Source organism: Perognathus longimembris, chromosome 17, assembly GCF_023159225.1.
Source record: "Perognathus longimembris pacificus isolate PPM17 chromosome 17, ASM2315922v1, whole genome shotgun sequence".
Lineage (NCBI taxonomy): Eukaryota > Metazoa > Chordata > Mammalia > Rodentia > Heteromyidae > Perognathus > Perognathus longimembris.
This window is the reverse complement of record NC_063177.1, coordinates 44,103,882-44,122,977: the sequence shown is the minus strand read 5'-3', so window position 1 is coordinate 44,122,977 and position 19,096 is coordinate 44,103,882. Positions and strand designations below refer to the sequence as shown.

The 19,096-nt window shown below is 37.9% G+C and overlaps 1 protein-coding gene across 10 annotated transcripts in view; it reads right to left on the bottom strand.

The window, feature by feature from the left end:
- Nucleotides 1-19,096, bottom strand: part of Tanc2 (tetratricopeptide repeat, ankyrin repeat and coiled-coil containing 2) — a 251,669-nt gene that overhangs the window by 26,192 nt on the left and 206,381 nt on the right. For all 10 annotated transcript variants that reach the window (XM_048367307.1, XM_048367308.1, XM_048367309.1 and 7 more), the window contains 4 exons: nucleotides 12,249-12,371; nucleotides 11,251-11,487; nucleotides 6,676-6,861; nucleotides 4,483-4,576 (listed from right to left, as the gene is read on the bottom strand). In XM_048367307.1, coding sequence (XP_048223264.1) covers nucleotides 4,483-4,576; nucleotides 6,676-6,861; nucleotides 11,251-11,487; nucleotides 12,249-12,371 — 640 coding nt within the window. The remainder of the gene's footprint in view (nucleotides 1-4,482; nucleotides 4,577-6,675; nucleotides 6,862-11,250; nucleotides 11,488-12,248; nucleotides 12,372-19,096) is intronic.

The window sequence follows — 19,096 nt, the reverse complement described above, 5'->3', positions numbered from 1 at the left end:
TTAAATCCAAGTGGTCTTTGTTTTTCAAGCTTGCATTTTTAATCATTTTAGAAAAAAATGTTAGTTCTGTGTAGATATCAAAATACAAGAGTAGTTTGAGAACATGAGTGGGATAGATGTGCATTAGGTGTTGTAAGAATCATCTTGTTAGTGCGTAAAATAAACCACTTGGAAAATTTCTAATTCCAATATTCTGATTCCATTTAAAGTAGCTACTATATGATGGGATTGCAGCAGACTCCCTATGGGTGGAGACCAAATGTATTCTTTTCACAAAAGAATCGACAGTACCCTAGAGAAAATAGTCTGGAAAGTTATACTATATCCTCAAATAATTATATTACTCTGGTTGGGCTATTTCTCTCTATTGAATAACATATTTTTTATGAGCGAATGTTCCATTGGCCTTTTTCTTTGTTGTATCATCTCTGTTGCTAAGGCTATGATGTCATTTGGCAGCAACTCTAGCTGACAGCTAGACATGGTCATTAACACAGCTGGCCAATTTCATCTCAAAACAATTCAACTATGTCAGAAGAAGTCTGGACTTTGTGAAACCCAAGAGCAAAGGAGTTTCTTTAGCTGGATTTTATAAGTCTTATCAAAAACTGTTAGGACTCTTTGAAAGAAAGGAGATTAAGTAAAGCCAGGTCTGTAAAACTACAACTGATTCTTAGAGCAAACATAGCAGTTAGGAATAAAATCTCTTCCTAAGAGACCAGTAACAGAATTTGTTCCCTAGCTTGTCAGCATCTGATGAGATTAGCTGACACAAATGATCTGTTTTTCAAAGGGTAACATTTAAGGAGTTTGAAGAGGCAGACAGGATGCAGCTCTGAGTTGGGGAAATAGCCAGTCTGTTTGGATGGGATGCTGACACTAAATACAATGCTGTAAAGCAAATGATTCTTTTATCTATTTTCAGTCTTGAAAAAGGACAGCATGTAAGATCAATGGGAAGAAGGTGGTTAGAAAGACAAAAACTGATTACTGATACCCAAAACACTATTAATAAAACATTTAATAAGCTATTTTTCAGACACTGTGTCTATGCTTAACAAACTCATAGTTATGTATGAAAAAATAGATACAAGTATAACAAAGGTACAGAGGTATGTTCCCTCTGTTGGTGTGGTAAGGACAGACTCCCTTGATTCTGGTTTATTTTGTGAACTCTGGTTTCTTTTTAGGTCATTATTCTTAGACTGTAAAGTTGCTAGCAATTGTGTGTGTGTGTGTGTGTGTTGGTCCTGGGGCTTGAACTCGGAGTTGGGGGATTGTCCTTGAGCTTTTTGCTCCACAATTAGTTCTTTACCATTTGACTCACAGTCACCACTTCTGGCCTTTTGGTGGTTAATTGGAGGTCAAAGTCTCACACACAGCTCAGGATGGCTTCAAACTGTGATTCTTTTTTTTTTTTTTTTTTTTTTTGGCCAGTCCTGGGCCTTGGACTCAGGGCCTGAGCACCTTCCCTGGCTTCTTCCCGCTCAAGGCTAGCACTCTGCCACCTGAGCCACAGCGCCCCTTCTGGCCGTTTTCCATATATGTGGTGCTGGGGAATCGAACCGAGAGCTTCATGTGTAGGAGGCAAGCACTCTTGCCACTAGGCCATATTCCCAGCCCCCAAACTGTGATTCTTAGATTTTAGATTCCTGAGTAGGGTTACAGGTATGAGCCACTGGTGTCCTGCTGTGTCAGTTCTTAGTGCTGGTATGGTGGTCTGTGCCCATTATATAAGAGATGGGAAAGGGTAATATGTCATCTTGTTGATTTTTGGGGGGGAGGTGGTGGTGGTGTTGGGCTTGAACTCAGTGCTTTGGCACTGTCCCTGAGCTTTTTCATTCAAGGCCAGTGTCCACCACTTTGAGACACAGCACCACATCTGGTTTTCTGGTGGTTATGTGGAGATAAGAGTCTCACAGACTTTTTCCTAGGCTGACATTGAACTATAAATCCTCAGATCTCACCTTCTTTTTTTTTGTTTTTGTTTTTTTTTTTTTGGCCAGTCGTGGGCCTTGGACTCAGGGCCTGAGCACTGTCCCTGGCTTCTTCCTGCTCAAGGCTAGCACTCTGCCACTTGAGCCACAGCGCCGCTTCTGGCCGTTTTCTGTATATGCGGTGCTGGGGAATCGAACCTAGGGCCTCGTGTATTCGAGGCAGGCACTCTTGCCACTAGGCTATATCCCCAGCCCAGATCTCACCTTCTTGAGTAGCTAGGAATATAGGTGTGATCCAATGCCACCAGGCTCTTACTGCTTTTCATTTATCGTATCATAAGAAGTCTGTGGGATGGAAGGGGTAGGCCTGATTGTGAAGGCCACATATGAGAAGCCACATTTAAAAGAATTAAAGAGGCAAAAGGAAGACAAAAGCAGCCTGAATATTCTAGTGATCAGCTCTTAGTGAATCTGGTATGGAAAAATTACATTTCAATTCTAAGATTCACTGACACTCTCATCTTAAAATTTCACAATTGATATGATAGTACAGAATTGTGTCAGTGTAGCCGACAATAGCTTTCAGTCTTCATAGTGGCACATAAATTAATGGTTCTTAGAGTTTCTTATATTTGATATAGCAAGTGATAGAGGTTGTTGAAAACATTGTGATCATCATATCCTTAGGCAATGGTTTATATCTTAGGTCAGGATTGCAGATAATAGTCAGATCAACTAAAAATACCTAAGATTTTGCCACTGGAGGAAATATCATAATTCAGTGAGTTGTTATGAATATTAAATTATTATGTGCTGTAAGTAGGAAGAAAGGCAGATGCATACTTAGTATCCTTATCACTCCAGGTAGAAAAACAACCCAAAGTCCAACTCAATTAGTGAAATGCGCAGTCATCTTCACATAGCAAAGACAGCATTCTTTTCCAGAAGCAAGTAACTTTTCAGAGAGTTAGAAGTTGTATTACAAATAAATTCCATTCCAACTCATTTAAATATCATCTTATATTTACAATACTAAAATGACTGTGTATGAGTATCAAGTTAATACAATTCTGATCCATTGTCATCAATGGGCCATAACTTCTTTTGTTACCTTAATGGTTACATGCCTGTGCCCTTGGTAACAAGTAGGTCTACTGAGAAGTATGGCAACACTGTATTGGGGAAGGTTTTGTCGAGAGAAGAGGTATGTCCTTTTTACAGCTCTAGGTTGGTACGGATACTCCAGAACTGTGGATGTCCTGGATAGTCTCTTCTCAGCATGTCCTCTGGCTTCCCTCAGTTTAAGGTTCCAGAGACAGCAGCTGTTTTCAGCTGCATACTGTCCTTTAATCTGTCATGGGCTCTTAAGCTGCAGCTGCCTGGCATCTGCTTCCTTTGGCTCTTAAAGACAGAGGGATTGTTTGAGAAGCAAATTCCTGAGATTTGGAACATTCCATGGGGTAATGTTGAAGAAGTCATGAAACTTACAAGGTATCTTGTCATAGGAAGAAACAGTTCCATAAGTCATTTAACATTTTAAATGAGTTCAAAACTCTTCTTTAATTTATACTTTTTGTGCCATCCTGGGGCTTGAACTCAGGGGCTGGGCACTGTCCATGAGCAATTTTTGCTCAAGACTAGCACTTTACCACTTGAGTCATAGCTCCACTTCCAGATTTTTAGTACTTAGTAAGAGAGAAGAGTCTTGTAGACTTTCTTGCCTGGGTTGGCTCTGAACTGTAAGCCTCAGGTCAGCATCTCGAGTAGCTAGGGTTACAGGCATGAGCTCCCAGTGCCAAACTATCTTCTCTTATTTTTAATAACACTCTTACCCTTACCAAAATGTGCTCCTTTCTTGTTCAGTAAAATATTTTCTCTAAATTGGCCATCTCAGTATTGGTCTATTTCTTTTGGCAAATACAACAACACACATCTCTGGTTACTCTACCATTTTCTTTGTCCTGGTTTCATGCAAACATCAAAGATTATTAATGTTTCTCCAGATGCTCCTGTTTAGTCTTGGAGGAGGGACAATAGTAATTTCCTGCAAAGGCCACAGGAAAAGGCTTCTGTTTGTACAGTACTTAATGACACAGAATGTACTTTGCTATAGATTAAGAGAAATTACATAGGATCAAGCCTTACAGAGTAGTGCCTTCAGTGTGCATCTAGATAGCAACTTACCTCAAAATGTAAAGCTTAACTATGTCAGGTATCGATCTATCATGAAAACATCTGGTTATGCCAGAGACGGAACCCGTGCTCCGATCTGGCACACGGTAAAGGAAACTTTCAGTCTCTTAAAGGAATGTGGAAACAAGAGTGAGAAAAATTTTTGTTGAAAAGTACTAATGGTTTCCAAAGGGGAAGAGGACTGAAAGAGGGCAATTGTTTGACTTTTTATTTGGGCTGGGTTGGTCTTCCATACAAAAGATGTAAGAGAAGAGTACCAAAGATAGGCTAGAGAAAAAAGCAAGGGTATGAGATACACAGTCCATAAAAACACTACGTTCATGACAGATAAGAGGAAGGACCATGAGAGTACCTGTCTCTCCCCAGAGACTGTCAAAGCTGTTGATTTGTGCTCGCTCTACTTCCTCTTCATCTTTTTCTGGAAGATCAAGTAGGTAGGAGACAATCTGAAACAAGAATTTATGTCAGCTCAAAATTCAGATGTGGAAAACTATGCTACTGACTCTAGCCTATGAGGGTTAGAAGATACTTCAATTATTCAAGTATCACTAAATCTCTTACACACAGAAGAATCAGAACTGATCATCTTAGTAAGAAAACTCAAAACAAGTCTGAAAAGCATGTCTCATTAGGTACGGTGTTTGCATATTTCTCTTGAATACAATTTACTTACATAGCATGCAATTTAATTTAAAGAATTGTATTTTCTTCCTATCTGCACTAAAGAAGCAATTCATTATTCTTCCAATAAGACTACAGAAAATAAATATGGAGGGCCTGTATTTCTTTAGAGGAGAGCAATTATCTCCTCCTTTCTTCAGAGAACCATAAGGTCTCTGAGTCTAGTAAAGGGAGAATGGCTACTAACCATACAGAAAATAGCTGTTTCCAGAAATGTGGTTGTTCTGAGAGTTAAAAAATCTTCCATAAATAATAAAAATTTCAGTTTTATTTAATACTCCCTTGGTTACACATCATGTCAGCTGACAGTGTGGCTGTTTCACTGGAATATCCTATGTAGTGGTATGGAGCTAGTTTGAAGGGCCACGAGGGCTGACTTGTTTAATATTTCAGGAGTTTTGCAAGATGTGTTAAACACAGCTAACAATTTATTTAAACTTAAATAACAAATACATTATATTAAAAACAAAAAGTAAACAATACTTAAACCTGGGCTGGGATGTAGCTCAGTGGTGTAGAACTTGCTTAGCATATGTGAGGCTCTGGGTTTGAGCCTTAGCACCATAAAAAAATTAATATGCAAACAAGGCAAAACAGAACAGAAAACTGTTATTTATCTATATCTTACTATTATTTATTCTATTGAGATTGTATTTATTATATCCATATGGTATAAATACTACATAATGGTGTGCCACTGTGCATCTGTTCTCACCTTTGTTTTCAGTAATATCACACTTGTAGCTTGAAATAGGATCTGGTGGGAATATTACACTATGCAGATTGCCAAACATTACAAATCAATATTTGATTTAAAGCTGGCCATAGGGTAATAATTGTAAAGTTCAGTTATAGGTAGATGAAAGCTAACTATACTATTTTACCCACTTTAGTACAAGCATAAAATTTTAGCATTGGAAAGAACTTTAGACTTCAAAGAATGAGAAATATGAAACAAATGGAAACAAAGTAAAGAAAAAATATATGACCTGAAAAGATTTGGTTTAGAGCTAAAGCTGAAAGAGTTTTGGGATTAATGAATACAATCTGTATAAAGGTAAGTGGTTTACAGTATATCACATAGTTAATGTCAGTAACATATATGGGAATAGATAGCAAATTGGGAAGCAACTCCATTTGACAAATCATGGCTAGGTTGCAATCACAGGTTAGCTACAGATACAAATTTGGAAAATCAACAAAAGCATTCATTATTATTTGAAAAGTTCAGTAACATTTACAATAAACTTTTTTTTTTTTTTTTTTTTTTGGCCAGTCCTGGGCCTTGGACTCAGGGCCTGAGCACTGTCCCTGGCTTCTTCCCGCTCAAGGCTAGCACTCCGGCCACTTGAGCCACAGTGCCGCTTCTGGCCGTTTTCTGTATATGTGGTGCTGGGGAATCGAACCTAGGGCCTCGTGTATCCGAGGCAGGCACTCTTGCCACTAGGCTATATCCCCAGCCCTACAATAAACTTTTGAACACATACATACTCATGTGTTCACATACCTGCACTTTATCCTTCTCTCTTGCCTCAGAGTCAGTTGAACATTTCATATCATAGTAATAATTCTATGTAATGGCCATAGACTATCACTGTTAAAGAGGGCTGGAAATAAGGGGAAATAGATAATTTCCAGTGTCCTTTCCAACTATCATATTTTATGTCCACAATTCTAGGTAGTTGGGCATTTGAGTAATCAAATGATTCACGGAGCTTTATCTCCTTCTTCCTCAGAGCAGAGACCAAAAATTCATGTGGGTTTAGCTGGCAATGTTATGACAGGCCTCTTTTTTGTTTGTTTGTTTCCTAGGTCTTTTAGTACATAGCTGGGAAAAAAAAACCTCCTATCACCTTCTTCTTACCTCAGTGTAACCCATGCTGGCTGCAGCAATGAGGGCCTGCTGGATGGCATGGCTCTTCTTAAACACTCCCTGCTGCTGGCCAGCCATTGTCCAGTCACACTGAATCAGAAACTTGACAACCTCCAGATGACCTCGGAGTGCTGCATGAACCAAAGCACACTGCCCATTCTTATCTAAGTGATCCACCTAAGAAGAAAGAATAGACAAAAATATGGGTGAATAAAGACTTGTGGTTGTATGTGCGATCCAGTTACTCCAGCCTGCTGCACATGTCTAGGCTACTAAGATCCATCCTTTCCCAACTGCTGAAACAACCTCTCTGCAAATATAAAAGAAATTCTCTACTCAGGTCAGACCATTACCATATTCCAACTCTTTTTGATATTCCTTTGGTGGGGAACTTCTTTTCCCCAGAAAAAGTGGTGAAACTTTTGTTCATGTTAAAAAATAAAATTCTCAACTCAAGATTTGTTTTCCTGAGTTAATTTTCCTTTGTCTCCAAATAGTTTCCTTTCAGATCAAGATTTGAGAGACTTATAGCTTTGTTAGCACAAAAAACTGACTTTGAAATCAAGAAAAAGACAAAAAATGCTCTGGAGTTCTAGTTTTCTGTGTTCCAAGGAAGCAAAATAAATTGCTCTTTGGCAAAGGCCACTCCTCTCTTCCATCAGAGGGTAGATTCTCAATGCTCTGGCCCAAATGGCTACAGGCATTTGGAGCTTAATGCCAGACAAAGCTCCAAAAGCAGTTTTCTAATTTCTGTATTGGATACAAATGTAGGGTGAAGAAAAAAGCCTGATCAACATCAATCTACCATAATGTCTTTAGATACAGGTTTTGTTTCTAGCAGGAATGTGGTTATCTGTCTATGGTAGTTAATAACTTGACACTCAAATTCTGTTTCTGGTTCTTTCACTGACTGATGCCATGCAAAAACTCATATGACACATGTTTATTGAATGCCTAGTATGAGCCAGGCACCCTATAAATAAAAAGATGAAGCTACTGGCTTATGCTTGTAATTCTAGCTACTTAGGAAGCTGAGACCTGAGGATCATGGTAGCAAGTCATCCAGGCAGAAAAGTCCATCAGACTCTTTATCTCTAATTAACCAACAAAATGTCAGACTAGCTTGAGTGGTAGAGTGCCAGCTGGAGGAAAAAAGATAAGAGTTTGGGGTCTTGAGTTCAAGTCCGGGTACTTGCATACCCACTCAAAAATGGTAAATAATGTAGTAATACAATGATTTTACTCAAGAATTTTCAAACAAGGAAGGAGGAAATGTGACCAATGTTATAAAAGTCTAACAAAGGAGTATGTAATAAGTGAAATAAGGAAAGTAAAAGTACAGTAAGATTTCAAAGGAAGGAAAAATTAATTCTTGACCAGAATCAGGAACAAATTTAGAAGGAAAGTTATATTTCAACTTCTGAGACAGGGAATGCTTACTCTTTTTTCTTTTTTTGCCAGTCCTGGAGCTTGAACTCAGGGCCTGAGCACTGTCCTTGGCTTCTTTTTGCTCAGGGCTAGCACTCTGCCACTTGAGCTGTGGCTCACTTCTGGCTGTTTTCTGTATATGTGGTGCTGGGGAATGGAACCCAGGGCTTCATGTACACTAGGCAAGCACTCTTGCCACTAGGCCATATCCCCAGTCCCTTATTCCAGTTTTTTTTTTAAAGATACCTGAAGGAAGAAATCTAAACTATGAGGTTGAGAGTGTAGATATGTCAGATTAAGTGATCTGAATTCAATCAGTAGGTAGAAAAGAGGCACTCAGAGTTTTTTTATGCTCAGAACTGTATTTCCCAAAACTAAGAGGAGGAATAAAAGAAACCATGACTCCTTAGAGAAATGGCTAACTTCAGAGCTGGAACAGTAGTAATAAGAGATGAGTCTGAAACATCTTATACAAGAAGTTAGGAAGTACTCAACAAATAGTAGGGGGAGTTGAAAGGACCCAGGAACCAACCTGAACCAATGACCAAATCTGAGTGAATCTAAACAACAAAAAATAATAGTGGTAATCAATTACAGGCTATACAATAAAATATCCATGACTCATAGTGACATAAATAAGCAACTGAATAAGCAAATACAGGGAGGAAGGTACAGGTCTTCTTAGCAGTGGAATTCCTAACAATAAACATTAAAGGAAGCCGGTATCAGTGGTTCACATCTGTAATCCTAGCTATTCAGGAGGCTGACATCTGAGTATCACGGTTTGAAGCCAGCCCAGGCAGGAAAGTCCATGAAACTCTTATCTTCAAATAACCACCACAAAACTGAAGTGGATCTATGACTCAAAGTGGTAGAGTACTATCCTTGAGTGAAAAAGCTCAGGGAGCGTGCCCAGACCCTGAGTTCAAGCACCACGACTGGCAAAACCAACAACAACAAAACATTAAAGGAATAATAAAAATGATTTCAATAGTATGTATTGCAGCAAGAATCAATGATGAATTTCAAAGCTAGTGGACAAAAGTATGATGAGAAACAAACTGTTATTTGCCTAAAAGCTATTTTCCTTGATTACAAAGGAGAAAACAGTAACTTCAGAGTTGAAATCTGGAATATATTACACCCTAACACCAAGTGACTAAAGTTCTCATCTATAACAGGACATGTTGACATCATGTTCCTCAAGTGCTGCATTTCAATAAAGGCACAGCATTGTTGCTATGGCATTCTTTCCAGAAACATATAGTCTAATGAGAAAACATCAAACCTCAATTAATAATTTTTTTTTGGTGGTACTGGGGCTTGAACTTAGGGTAGGCACAAGGCAGGTGATCTAGAACTTGAGCCACTCCTCTAGCCCCAAATAGAAAATAATGGTCTACAAAACAACTGGCTAGTAGTCTTCAAAATGGTTAAAATCATGAAAGTGAAAAAAATCCACAAGAATGGAGGAACTACTGTAATGTAATACACTTAACTAAATGCAATATAGGCTCCTCAATTGGGTTTTGTAATTGAAAAAGGCATTAGTGGGACAATTGGAAAAATTTCAATAAAGTCAGTAGATACCATTATCTGGTTTTGAAATTATTACTTAAACTGTTAACATTAGAGGACATTGAATGGATATGAGAACTCCCTGAGCTGTTTTTGCAATGGTTTTACAGGCCTATTTATTTCAAAATAAAAGACTTAAAGAAATCAAGACCTCAATGTCAGATCTGAACCTTTGAAACTACTGGAAGACAGAAACTACTACAAATACAGAAACATTAGAACTTATTGGCATAGGAAAGAACTTTCTGAAGAGAGTCCCAGGGGCAAAACAAATAGGAAAGAGACTTGACAAATGGGATTAAATCAGACTAAAAGGTTTCTAGACAGAAAAAGACTTAGTTACTAAACTAAAAAGACAGCCAACAGACCGGGAGAAGTTATACATCCAACAAAGTGCTAATATCCAAAATATACAAGGAGCTCAAGAAACTAACCCCCACAAAATTAACAACCCAATCTATAAATGATCAAAGGAATTAAACAGGCTTCTCAGAAGAAGTAAGAAGAACAATTCTATGCTTCCATCAGAAAGAATGACATTGTCCCATTCGTAAGAAAATGGAAAGACTTGGAAATTTTTATTAAACAAAGAAATCCAGACCCAAAGAAACATAAGCTGCCTGGTTCCCATCATTTGTAATAACTAGAATGTCTAGGATATAGCAGAGGATCACAATGGCTCAAAAACTATGTGCATAGGGCTATATAAAATGATCCTTATCAAAATGAACTCCAAGAACTGGAAACAAGAGGTTTTTTTTTTTTAATGTACTGTTAGCAGTTCTTATTTCTTCTCCCCCATTTTGGTTTATTCCCGGTTGTCACTGTTACTGATTTCTGCACTCTTTTTCTTGTATATAGGTTTATCTGATTTGGGGAAGGGAAGGGGGAATCACAGGAAGGGGTTGTCATTGACTCATAAGATAGTACTAGAGGTTGAATTCAGGGCCTTGAGCTTGCCAGGCAGGTGCTCTGGTCCTTGAATCATGCCCCAGCCCTTTTTGCTTTCATTGCTTTAAAAACTGTCTTTCAAGGGGCTGGGGATGTGTCTTAGTGGTAGAGTGCTTGCCTAGCATGCATGAAGCCCCAAGTCTGATTCCTCAGTATCACATACACAGAAAAAGCTGGAAGTGGCACTGTGCCTCAAGTGGTAGAGTGCTATCCTTGAGCAAAAGAAGCTCAGGGACAGGGCCCAGGCCCTGAGATCAAGCCCCTCAAGACTGGCTATATCTTTCAACAACTTCCCCCCCCACCCCCAGGCTGGTCTAGATCGTGATCTGATTTATGTGTAAGAATGACATGGACATGTCACTAGGCTCAGTTTTTTATTGTTTGAGATGAAGTTTCATGGACTTATTGCCCAGGTTGCCTTCAACCCTTGATATGCCTATTTTCCACCTCCTGAGTAACTATGATTGTAGGCATGAGACACTGTGCCAGGCACTTGTATGCGATTTAAGTGAATCTCTCTTTGATCTACTGATATACACAGACTCCTGAAGTAGCAAATACGAAGCAAGGCTCTCCATGAGGAAAGCAGTAGCGGTGGGCAGCTATTACCTTGGCCCGTTTCTTGCACAGCAGCATCACAATACTCAGGAACCCTGCCGCTGCGGCATACCCCAGAGGAGTCAGGCCGCTTTCAGAAGAGGCGTCCACATTGGCCCCAAACTCCAAAAGCAGGGCCACCATTTCTGTATAACCAAGATGAGACTGGACACACAGAATTGGAGCATTATTTAAAACCTCTGTCCGGTAATTAATATTGGCACCTCCCAAAATCAACAGTCGGCTGACCTAGAAATAAGCAAATAGAAATAACAATCAGATAGACATCAGTCACATCCTTCATTAAATTGCCTGAGACCCTACAACAGTGTCTAGTAGCATTTAGTAGCTATGTTATTTTACATTATTCATTTGTTCTTTTTTCAATCCTTTGCTTTTAAAAAAGAATGTAGCCAGGCACTGGTGGCTCATGCCCGTAACCCTAGCTACTAAGGAGGCTGAGATATGAGGATTGTAGTTTGAAGTCAACCCAAGCAGGAAAGTCGGTGAGAGTCTTATGTCCAATTAAATCACAGAAAAAGCCAGAAGTGGTGCTGTGGCTCAAGTGGTAGACCACTAGTGTTGAGCAAAAGGAGCTCAGGGACAGCATGCAGGCCAAGTTCAAGCCTTGGGACTGGCAAAAAAAAAAAAAAAAGTAAAAATGTCTTCCATATATAAAGTGCTCATGATCTAGAGTGAATCCCATGTGTACCATAGTATTAAACATTGGCTTTACTCTCAAGTGAACTCTTAGAAAAGCTCCTAGCCCAAAAGACTACTATAGCCTCTAGAGCTAGCAGCATCTACCTCATGTGTCAGCTTATAGAAAGAACAGTAGGTCACTCTTTAATTTATTGAATACAATGTAGCAATTTAAAATGCATTGTCAGTAAAAGGCTAATAGGAAATAGTCTAAGGTAAATTAGAGATCAACTAAATAGTCACGTGATGTCACTCTAATTTTTTCCACAGATAATTCTTTAATTTATTTGTAATTCCTTTGTATTTACCTTTATATTTGGAGTATAGAGATTTCGTAAGGATGCCAATGCCATAGAAAGACCTTCTGTACTATAGGAGATCCAGAGACCTTGGAGGATGGAAGATGATACACCAACTTTTTTACTCAAACCCTGAGAAAGGAATGCAAAACAATTAAATTATTAGCTCAGCTAAAAAGTATCATCAGTAGTAAGTTGATGACATCGATGTTTTTGATACCAATGAGTTAGAGCATATCTTTATAACTTCATGCTAGCAAAGCCCATCTATGGACGGGTACAAATACTAATAATTTAGGACAAGGTAACTAAAATGGTCTCTAATATTTTTCAAATCTTTACCTATTAATGAATCTATCTAACATCTTTCTTTTCTGCTATATTGTTCTTCGGTGTCTTTTAGTCTTCTTGAATAAGTTCTTTAAATTCAAATAAACATACACTGTAGCAGAGGTAATATGGTGTGACTGTTGATCTTCATTTCATTTTTTTTCTTAAGCATTTGGGAAAAAATACATTTCCTAGTTTCCTTTACAATGAAGTGGGTAATATGAATTTTGGTTGAGTGTATTTCCATAGTCTGTCCCTCCTTCCTTTCTTTTTTCTTTCCTTCGTTCCCTCCTCTTCCCTCCCTCACTGTTCCTCTCTATTTTTCTTCTTCTTCTTTTTTTTTCTTTGAGACAGGGTCCTGTCTTTTAAAAATTATTTCAAACAGTTATATGGGGGAATTCAATTTAACATGTCCATTTATGTGAATAATGCACATTGGTTAGCGTTCCCCTTCTAACAATTCTCCCTCTCTCCATCTATTCATTTTCTTATTGGTTGCATTACTTTCTAGTTCCATTTTTGTGTATGTACATTGAATCTTGTGATTGTATTCATACACCACTCACCTTTCCATTCCGCCCCATTTTCCATTAGCCTCCATGTCTCCACCCCCTAGTCAAGACATGTTACTACTTCTTCCTGATAATCATTTTGTTCAACTACTCAGTATGGCGATACCCTCATTCTTGAATGTACTACATTTTAGTCAGTTTGATTGCTTCTATATACATATGATCCTGATGTGTTTACCTATGAATTTATGTTTCAGGTCTAAGATCTACATATAAGAGAAAACATGTATCCTTTGTCTTTCTGAACTGACATAGGACCTTTCTATGTAGCTTAGGGTAGGCTCAAAGTTGAGATGTCCTTCTAATTTTATTAGAAGATTGAAGTGTGTACCACACACCTGGCTCTGTACATCATTGTTTTTCTTGATTGTAGGCCAGATGCAGAGGTACTAATAGAGGATTCTGAGGTCCAAGATGATTTCAGAACTACTATATAAAAGTAACTTTCTCAGTAATCTACAGCAGACTGCAGTAAAGGCAGGAAATAAATTTTCATTATGGTAAGCCATTAAGACTTTGCAGGTAGAACTCTTCACCCTAACAGTTCTAAAACAGTCATATCTAATCATACTTGGGAATAAAACAAAATAAACCTGATTTTCCATCAGTAACAAAATTTTCCTGGTAGGAATGGCAGAAGTCTCATTGCTAGTGGTTAAAAAGCCCTTTCACATGAGATTTTTTCAAAGGAAATTAGAATAATTTGCCATTTAAATTGCCTGATTGTCAGTAGATACTCTTCAGCAATCATTTTACTCTTCTGCCAAAATTTTGAGTTGAGTTGAGAGAGTTGAAACAGGAAATCTTGAGGGTAGGAAGATATTAACGACAAAGTTTGAACCTAAGCGGATCTAGGAAGGTGCATTTGCTTGTTTAGTTCCTAAAATTACAAACCATTCTTGCAAGGTTTATTTCTTTGTCATATGAGATAAAGGGCACTCACATAGGAGAAATACATAATTCATGAGTTATCCAATAAAAACCTAAGTCATGTCCTTTCTACAAAAGGCCTAGGATGCTTAAGTGAAGGAAATATTTCCTAAGGAAGGAATTTTCACACAGGGAGAAGGCTAGAAGAACTGCTACTATGGAAAGGCTGAATATATGAACAGTATGAAAAGAGTTTCAGACAGGCATCTTTTCCTCCTAGAAAATATTTGGATGCAACCAATAATTAAACTTTCAGATTAAAAATATTTTCAGGAAGGCATGGTGATACAAAAGTAGGAGGATCAGAGTATGAAGTCAGCCTGGGCTACATAGGAAGAACCTGTCTGACAAAACCCAAAGCCAAATAAAAGTAAAAATTTTATTTCTAAGAAAATTTCAAGGTAAATCCTTTTCCTATCCCTGATTTCTATAGTTGACGATCAGCTCTAATATTGAGGTGGTTCAAACACATCTAATTCTACAAATCAATTTCTAAGTAGGTATTAAAAAAAGACTTAAAAATTTAAGTTTTTGAAATTATACAGTATGAATAAAATTATTTATAAAAATAAACAACATTATGGTATTACATATAAAAGTAAACTGGGCACTGAGGGCTAAGGCTTGCTATATTAGTTATTTGTGAAGCTGAGATCTGGAGGACTGTAGTTTGAAGTCATTCTGGGCAGAAAAGTCCATGAAACCCTATCTCTAAAAAGCAGAGCTGCAATTAGATGCTGGTCGCCCATATGTGTAATCAGAGCTACTCAGGAGGCAGAGATAGGAGAATCAAGGTTTGAAGCCTGCTCAGATTCTTAACTCCAATTAACCACCAAAAAGTGGGGATGTAACTCAATCATAAAGTATTTGCCTAGAAAACACAAGGACCTAAGTTCAAACCCCAGAATTACAAAAAATTCCCAAAAAGGTAAAACATATTCTAATATCATTAGCATACTTAAAATTAAGGACTTAGTGATAAAATGTCCATTATTCAAATTTCTTTGACAATCTTAAGGAAGTAAAAAAGAAATGTTTGGTTTGAAATGGGACCCAGATAAGGTTCACATATTACTGGCTAAAAAAACACCTAAAAGTTTAAAGGAACAATTCATTTTGTGTTCATTTTTGGACAAAGATTTGTGGATATACTCTACACCAACATACATGCTTTTCACATTCAAGGGAGATAGTGGCCTATTAAATGGATATATCACGGTAAGTCAGTACTCTAGAAATAGATATTCAGGTAGTTCTATTGCTCTGCAACTATTATTTTTACATTTCAGTGATCACCTTCCCACACATACCATTATGCACTGGTGAGAATGTATTTGTATGATATGCCTTTGAAGGCTTATCAACACACTTTTTATGCCTTTTGACACAGTTTCAGACAGACATGGCTTTCTCAAAGCAATCAATGTCTAAACATCCCTAATGTGAAACTCAAAGCTTGACAAAGAGAGAAAAAGTAAGTTAATTGTTTACTCATCCTCTTGTTTTATCCTGTACTAATTATAAATGAAAGATAAAAGGGTGAGCCCAAACAGCTGAGCCAAATCTTGACTGAACAGACCACTGGGTTCCTAGAAACACATGCCACTGGAAGCTGAAACAGAATGTAGTTTTAACCTCTCACACCATGGTAACATCATTGCCCCTTTCATCATCCTCCAGAATTTTAAAAAGGCTACTTAATTTCTACATTACTCATATTGTCCTCTTGTCTTGAGGAAGTTGAACTTCCCTAGAATACACAGCTAGGCATCAAGAGGTCTAAGTGAAAAACAACAGCTTCTGATTGTTATTATTACTTCAAAATCTCTTTTAATTAGTGCTAATAACAGAGATGTTGATTACGAAGTCTCTCACTTGCTAATCAGTTAATATGCAAACACATTAAAAAACTGAAGCAAACCTATCACTAAGTCATTATGATTGTTTATTTTGACAAGCAATATCAAATATTTACAGTTCTATTTTGAAGGGCTTCCAAATGATACTTAGTTAAGAGTGGGAGTATAGATAAGCTAGGTTCTAAGGCTCATTTAGATCTCAGAAGACCAGATAATCTAGCTCTGACTCTCATTTTAGGCCTCAGTCTCCTAATTTAGAATATGTGTGGGTCTTGCCAAGCCCTTTTAAGGAAACAATAAACTATATCAAATAAAAAATAACACAAAGAAATATCTTTTTTTTTTTTTTTTTTTGCCAGTACTGGGTCTTGAATTCTGTGCCTGGGCACTATCCCTGGGCTGCTTTTGCTCATGGCTAGTACTCTACCACTTGAGCCACAGCCTCACTTCCTGCCTTTTTTTGTGATTAATTGGAGATAAGCATCTCAAGGACTTTTATGTCTGGGCTGCATTTGAACCACAATCCTCAGATCTCAGTCTCTTGAGTAGCTAGGATTACAGGCATGAGCCACCAATGCCCAGTTTGAAATACCCGTGATTTAATAGAGAAAACTTTTTTCTCTTCTTTTTTTTCAGTTGTTATTAAGGTGATGTACAGAGGGGTTATTGTTTCATAAAGAGAAAGCTTTTAGTAGTGGAAAATATGCCTTATAGGTTATGATGGTGGAAAAAGGGAATTTAACATTTAATTCATGATCTCCTATGTATAAAGTTCTATGCTAGGGTATTTTCAAATGCTAGTTTCTTTAATTTAATCTAATCTCCACTACAGCCTTATAAGATAGAATTCACAACTAGTATTTATTTTCTTGAGACAAGATCTCATTTATTAGCCAAGGCTGGCCTCTAACTTGAGATTCTCCTTCCTCAGCCTTCCTACTGCTAAGATTATAGGCATCTATTTTTATATCAGAAGATGAGGAAAGGTAACTGATAACTGGTGATAGTGGCACAACTGTAAATAGACTAAAGATCCTTGATAGGCACATCTAAAATGGATAGATTTTTAAAAATCAGTTGTGGGCCTTAAACTCAGGGCCTGGGCACTGTCCTTGAGCTCTTTTGCTCAAGAAAGCAGTCTACCACTTGAGCCAGATTGACACTTCTGTATTTTTGGTGGTTAATTGGAGAGGAGTCTCATGGATGGCTGGGAATGTGGCTTAGCGGTAGAGTGTTTGCCTGTGTTTGCCTAGCATGCATGAAGCTCTGGGTTTGATTCCTCAGTACCACATAAATAGAAAAGGCCAGAAGTGGCACTGTGGCTTAAGTGGTAAAGTGCTAGCCTTGAGCAAAAGAAGCTCTGGACAGTGCCCAGGCCCTGAGTTCAAGCATCAGCAATGGAAAAAAAAATAGAGTCTTACAGACTTTTCTGCTTGTGCTGGCTTTGAACCATGATCCTCAGCTCTTAGTCTCCTAAGTAGCTAGTATTACAGGTGTGAGCCACTAGTACCTAGCTAAAATTGATGGATTTTATGTGGCATTTAAGTTATACTTCAATAAAACTGTAAATATAAAAACAAAAAGAACTAAAAGAACTCCACAACCAGCTAACTACTCAGTAGTGAGACATAAGTAATTTTCTGTTTTGTTTTGTTTTGTTTTTTTTTTTTTGCCAGTCCTGGGGCTTGAACTTAGGGCCTGAGCACTGTCCCTGGCTTCTTTTTGCTCAAGGATAGTACTCTACCACTTGAGCCACAGCACCACTTCCGGCTTTTTTCTATATATATGTTGTGCTTAGGAATTGAACCCAGGGCTTCATGTATACAAGGTGAGCACTTTACCACTAGGCCATATTCCTAGCCCCACATAAGTAATTTTCATAAACAAAGATAAAGGAATTTAAAATTGGAAAGAAATATGTTAGACGGCCCAGCATGGATGTTTAATTGATTCAAACTAGAACATCTATCTTTGCCTTTTCATGAACCTTAGCTGATGGGGACTAAGAATTCTAGTCCAGGAAAACTTAAGAACAAAGAGCACTCTGCATTTGCAGGACTCTGTAATTTCAGTACCAGGAAAAGGACAGTCCAAGGTTTCATTCTTTAGCTTGCCGTCATGTCATCACTGTATGCTGCAAAGCAGATATTTATGGCCTGCATCACACATGGAGCCAGTCTTATCTCAGGCAACTGTGTTGTCTGCATCAACGTAAGATAAAAACTATGCTAATGACAGAAGCCTATGGTTGAAACGTAGGCATACAAGTACTGGATAAAGTCACACTTGGCCAAACAAAGCTTTATGTTATTTGTGTTAGTGTAGTGTTTATTTTATGGTAAACTAAGGCTGGCATCAACTTCATCTTTGCATCTGATCTTGGGCAGATGGTGATGCTACAAGATTAATACATATCTTAGTTTCCCATCTAATTGAAGGATAATGATCTTAGAGTTTATGATAATAGTAGACATTTTTCAGTTCACTTGAAATTGGAATGAGATACTTTGTGTTTTAGTGCTATTCTGCTCCTACAAAGTAAGGTCATTGAATTAGGTCATTTTTGGTCCAGCAATTTGTTAGAATGTACAGAATAATTATATGCTATCTTCTTGTGCTCTAGTTCATCCTCACAAATGTTGAGAAAAGAGGAACATGCTATTAAGTTCTTAGGAGTTTTGAAATGGCTGGGGGGAAAACTGGGATTGTGATTGAGAGAGACTGGGGAGACAGCTTCAAAAAAGGTTCCTGTTAGCTTCAAACAAACAGCTTAAAACCACAGCCCCTGAAGGAATCTGTGTGTTGTGGTACATGCTTGTACTTACAAAGCATCTTTGAGACTGAGGTAGAAAAGATAAAGAATTCAAGGCCTGGATAGTCAACATAGAAACCTGTCTCCAAAAAACCCTCATAATACCAGGAATATTAAAGTATTTACTAAAATTAAGAGACTACACTCATTGATTTTTTTAAAGACACTGTGAAGACATGTCAACTGTCACAACTCTCCTTAGGAGATGACAATTCATATATGGAGCACATATGTAAATGTGCCTTATACAAATGATATTCCACATACACTTCCTGGCAAGCCTAGCAATGCACTAAATTCAAGGAAGGCTAATGTAAATGGAATGCCAACTTATTTAATCTTTTTCCAAGGGAG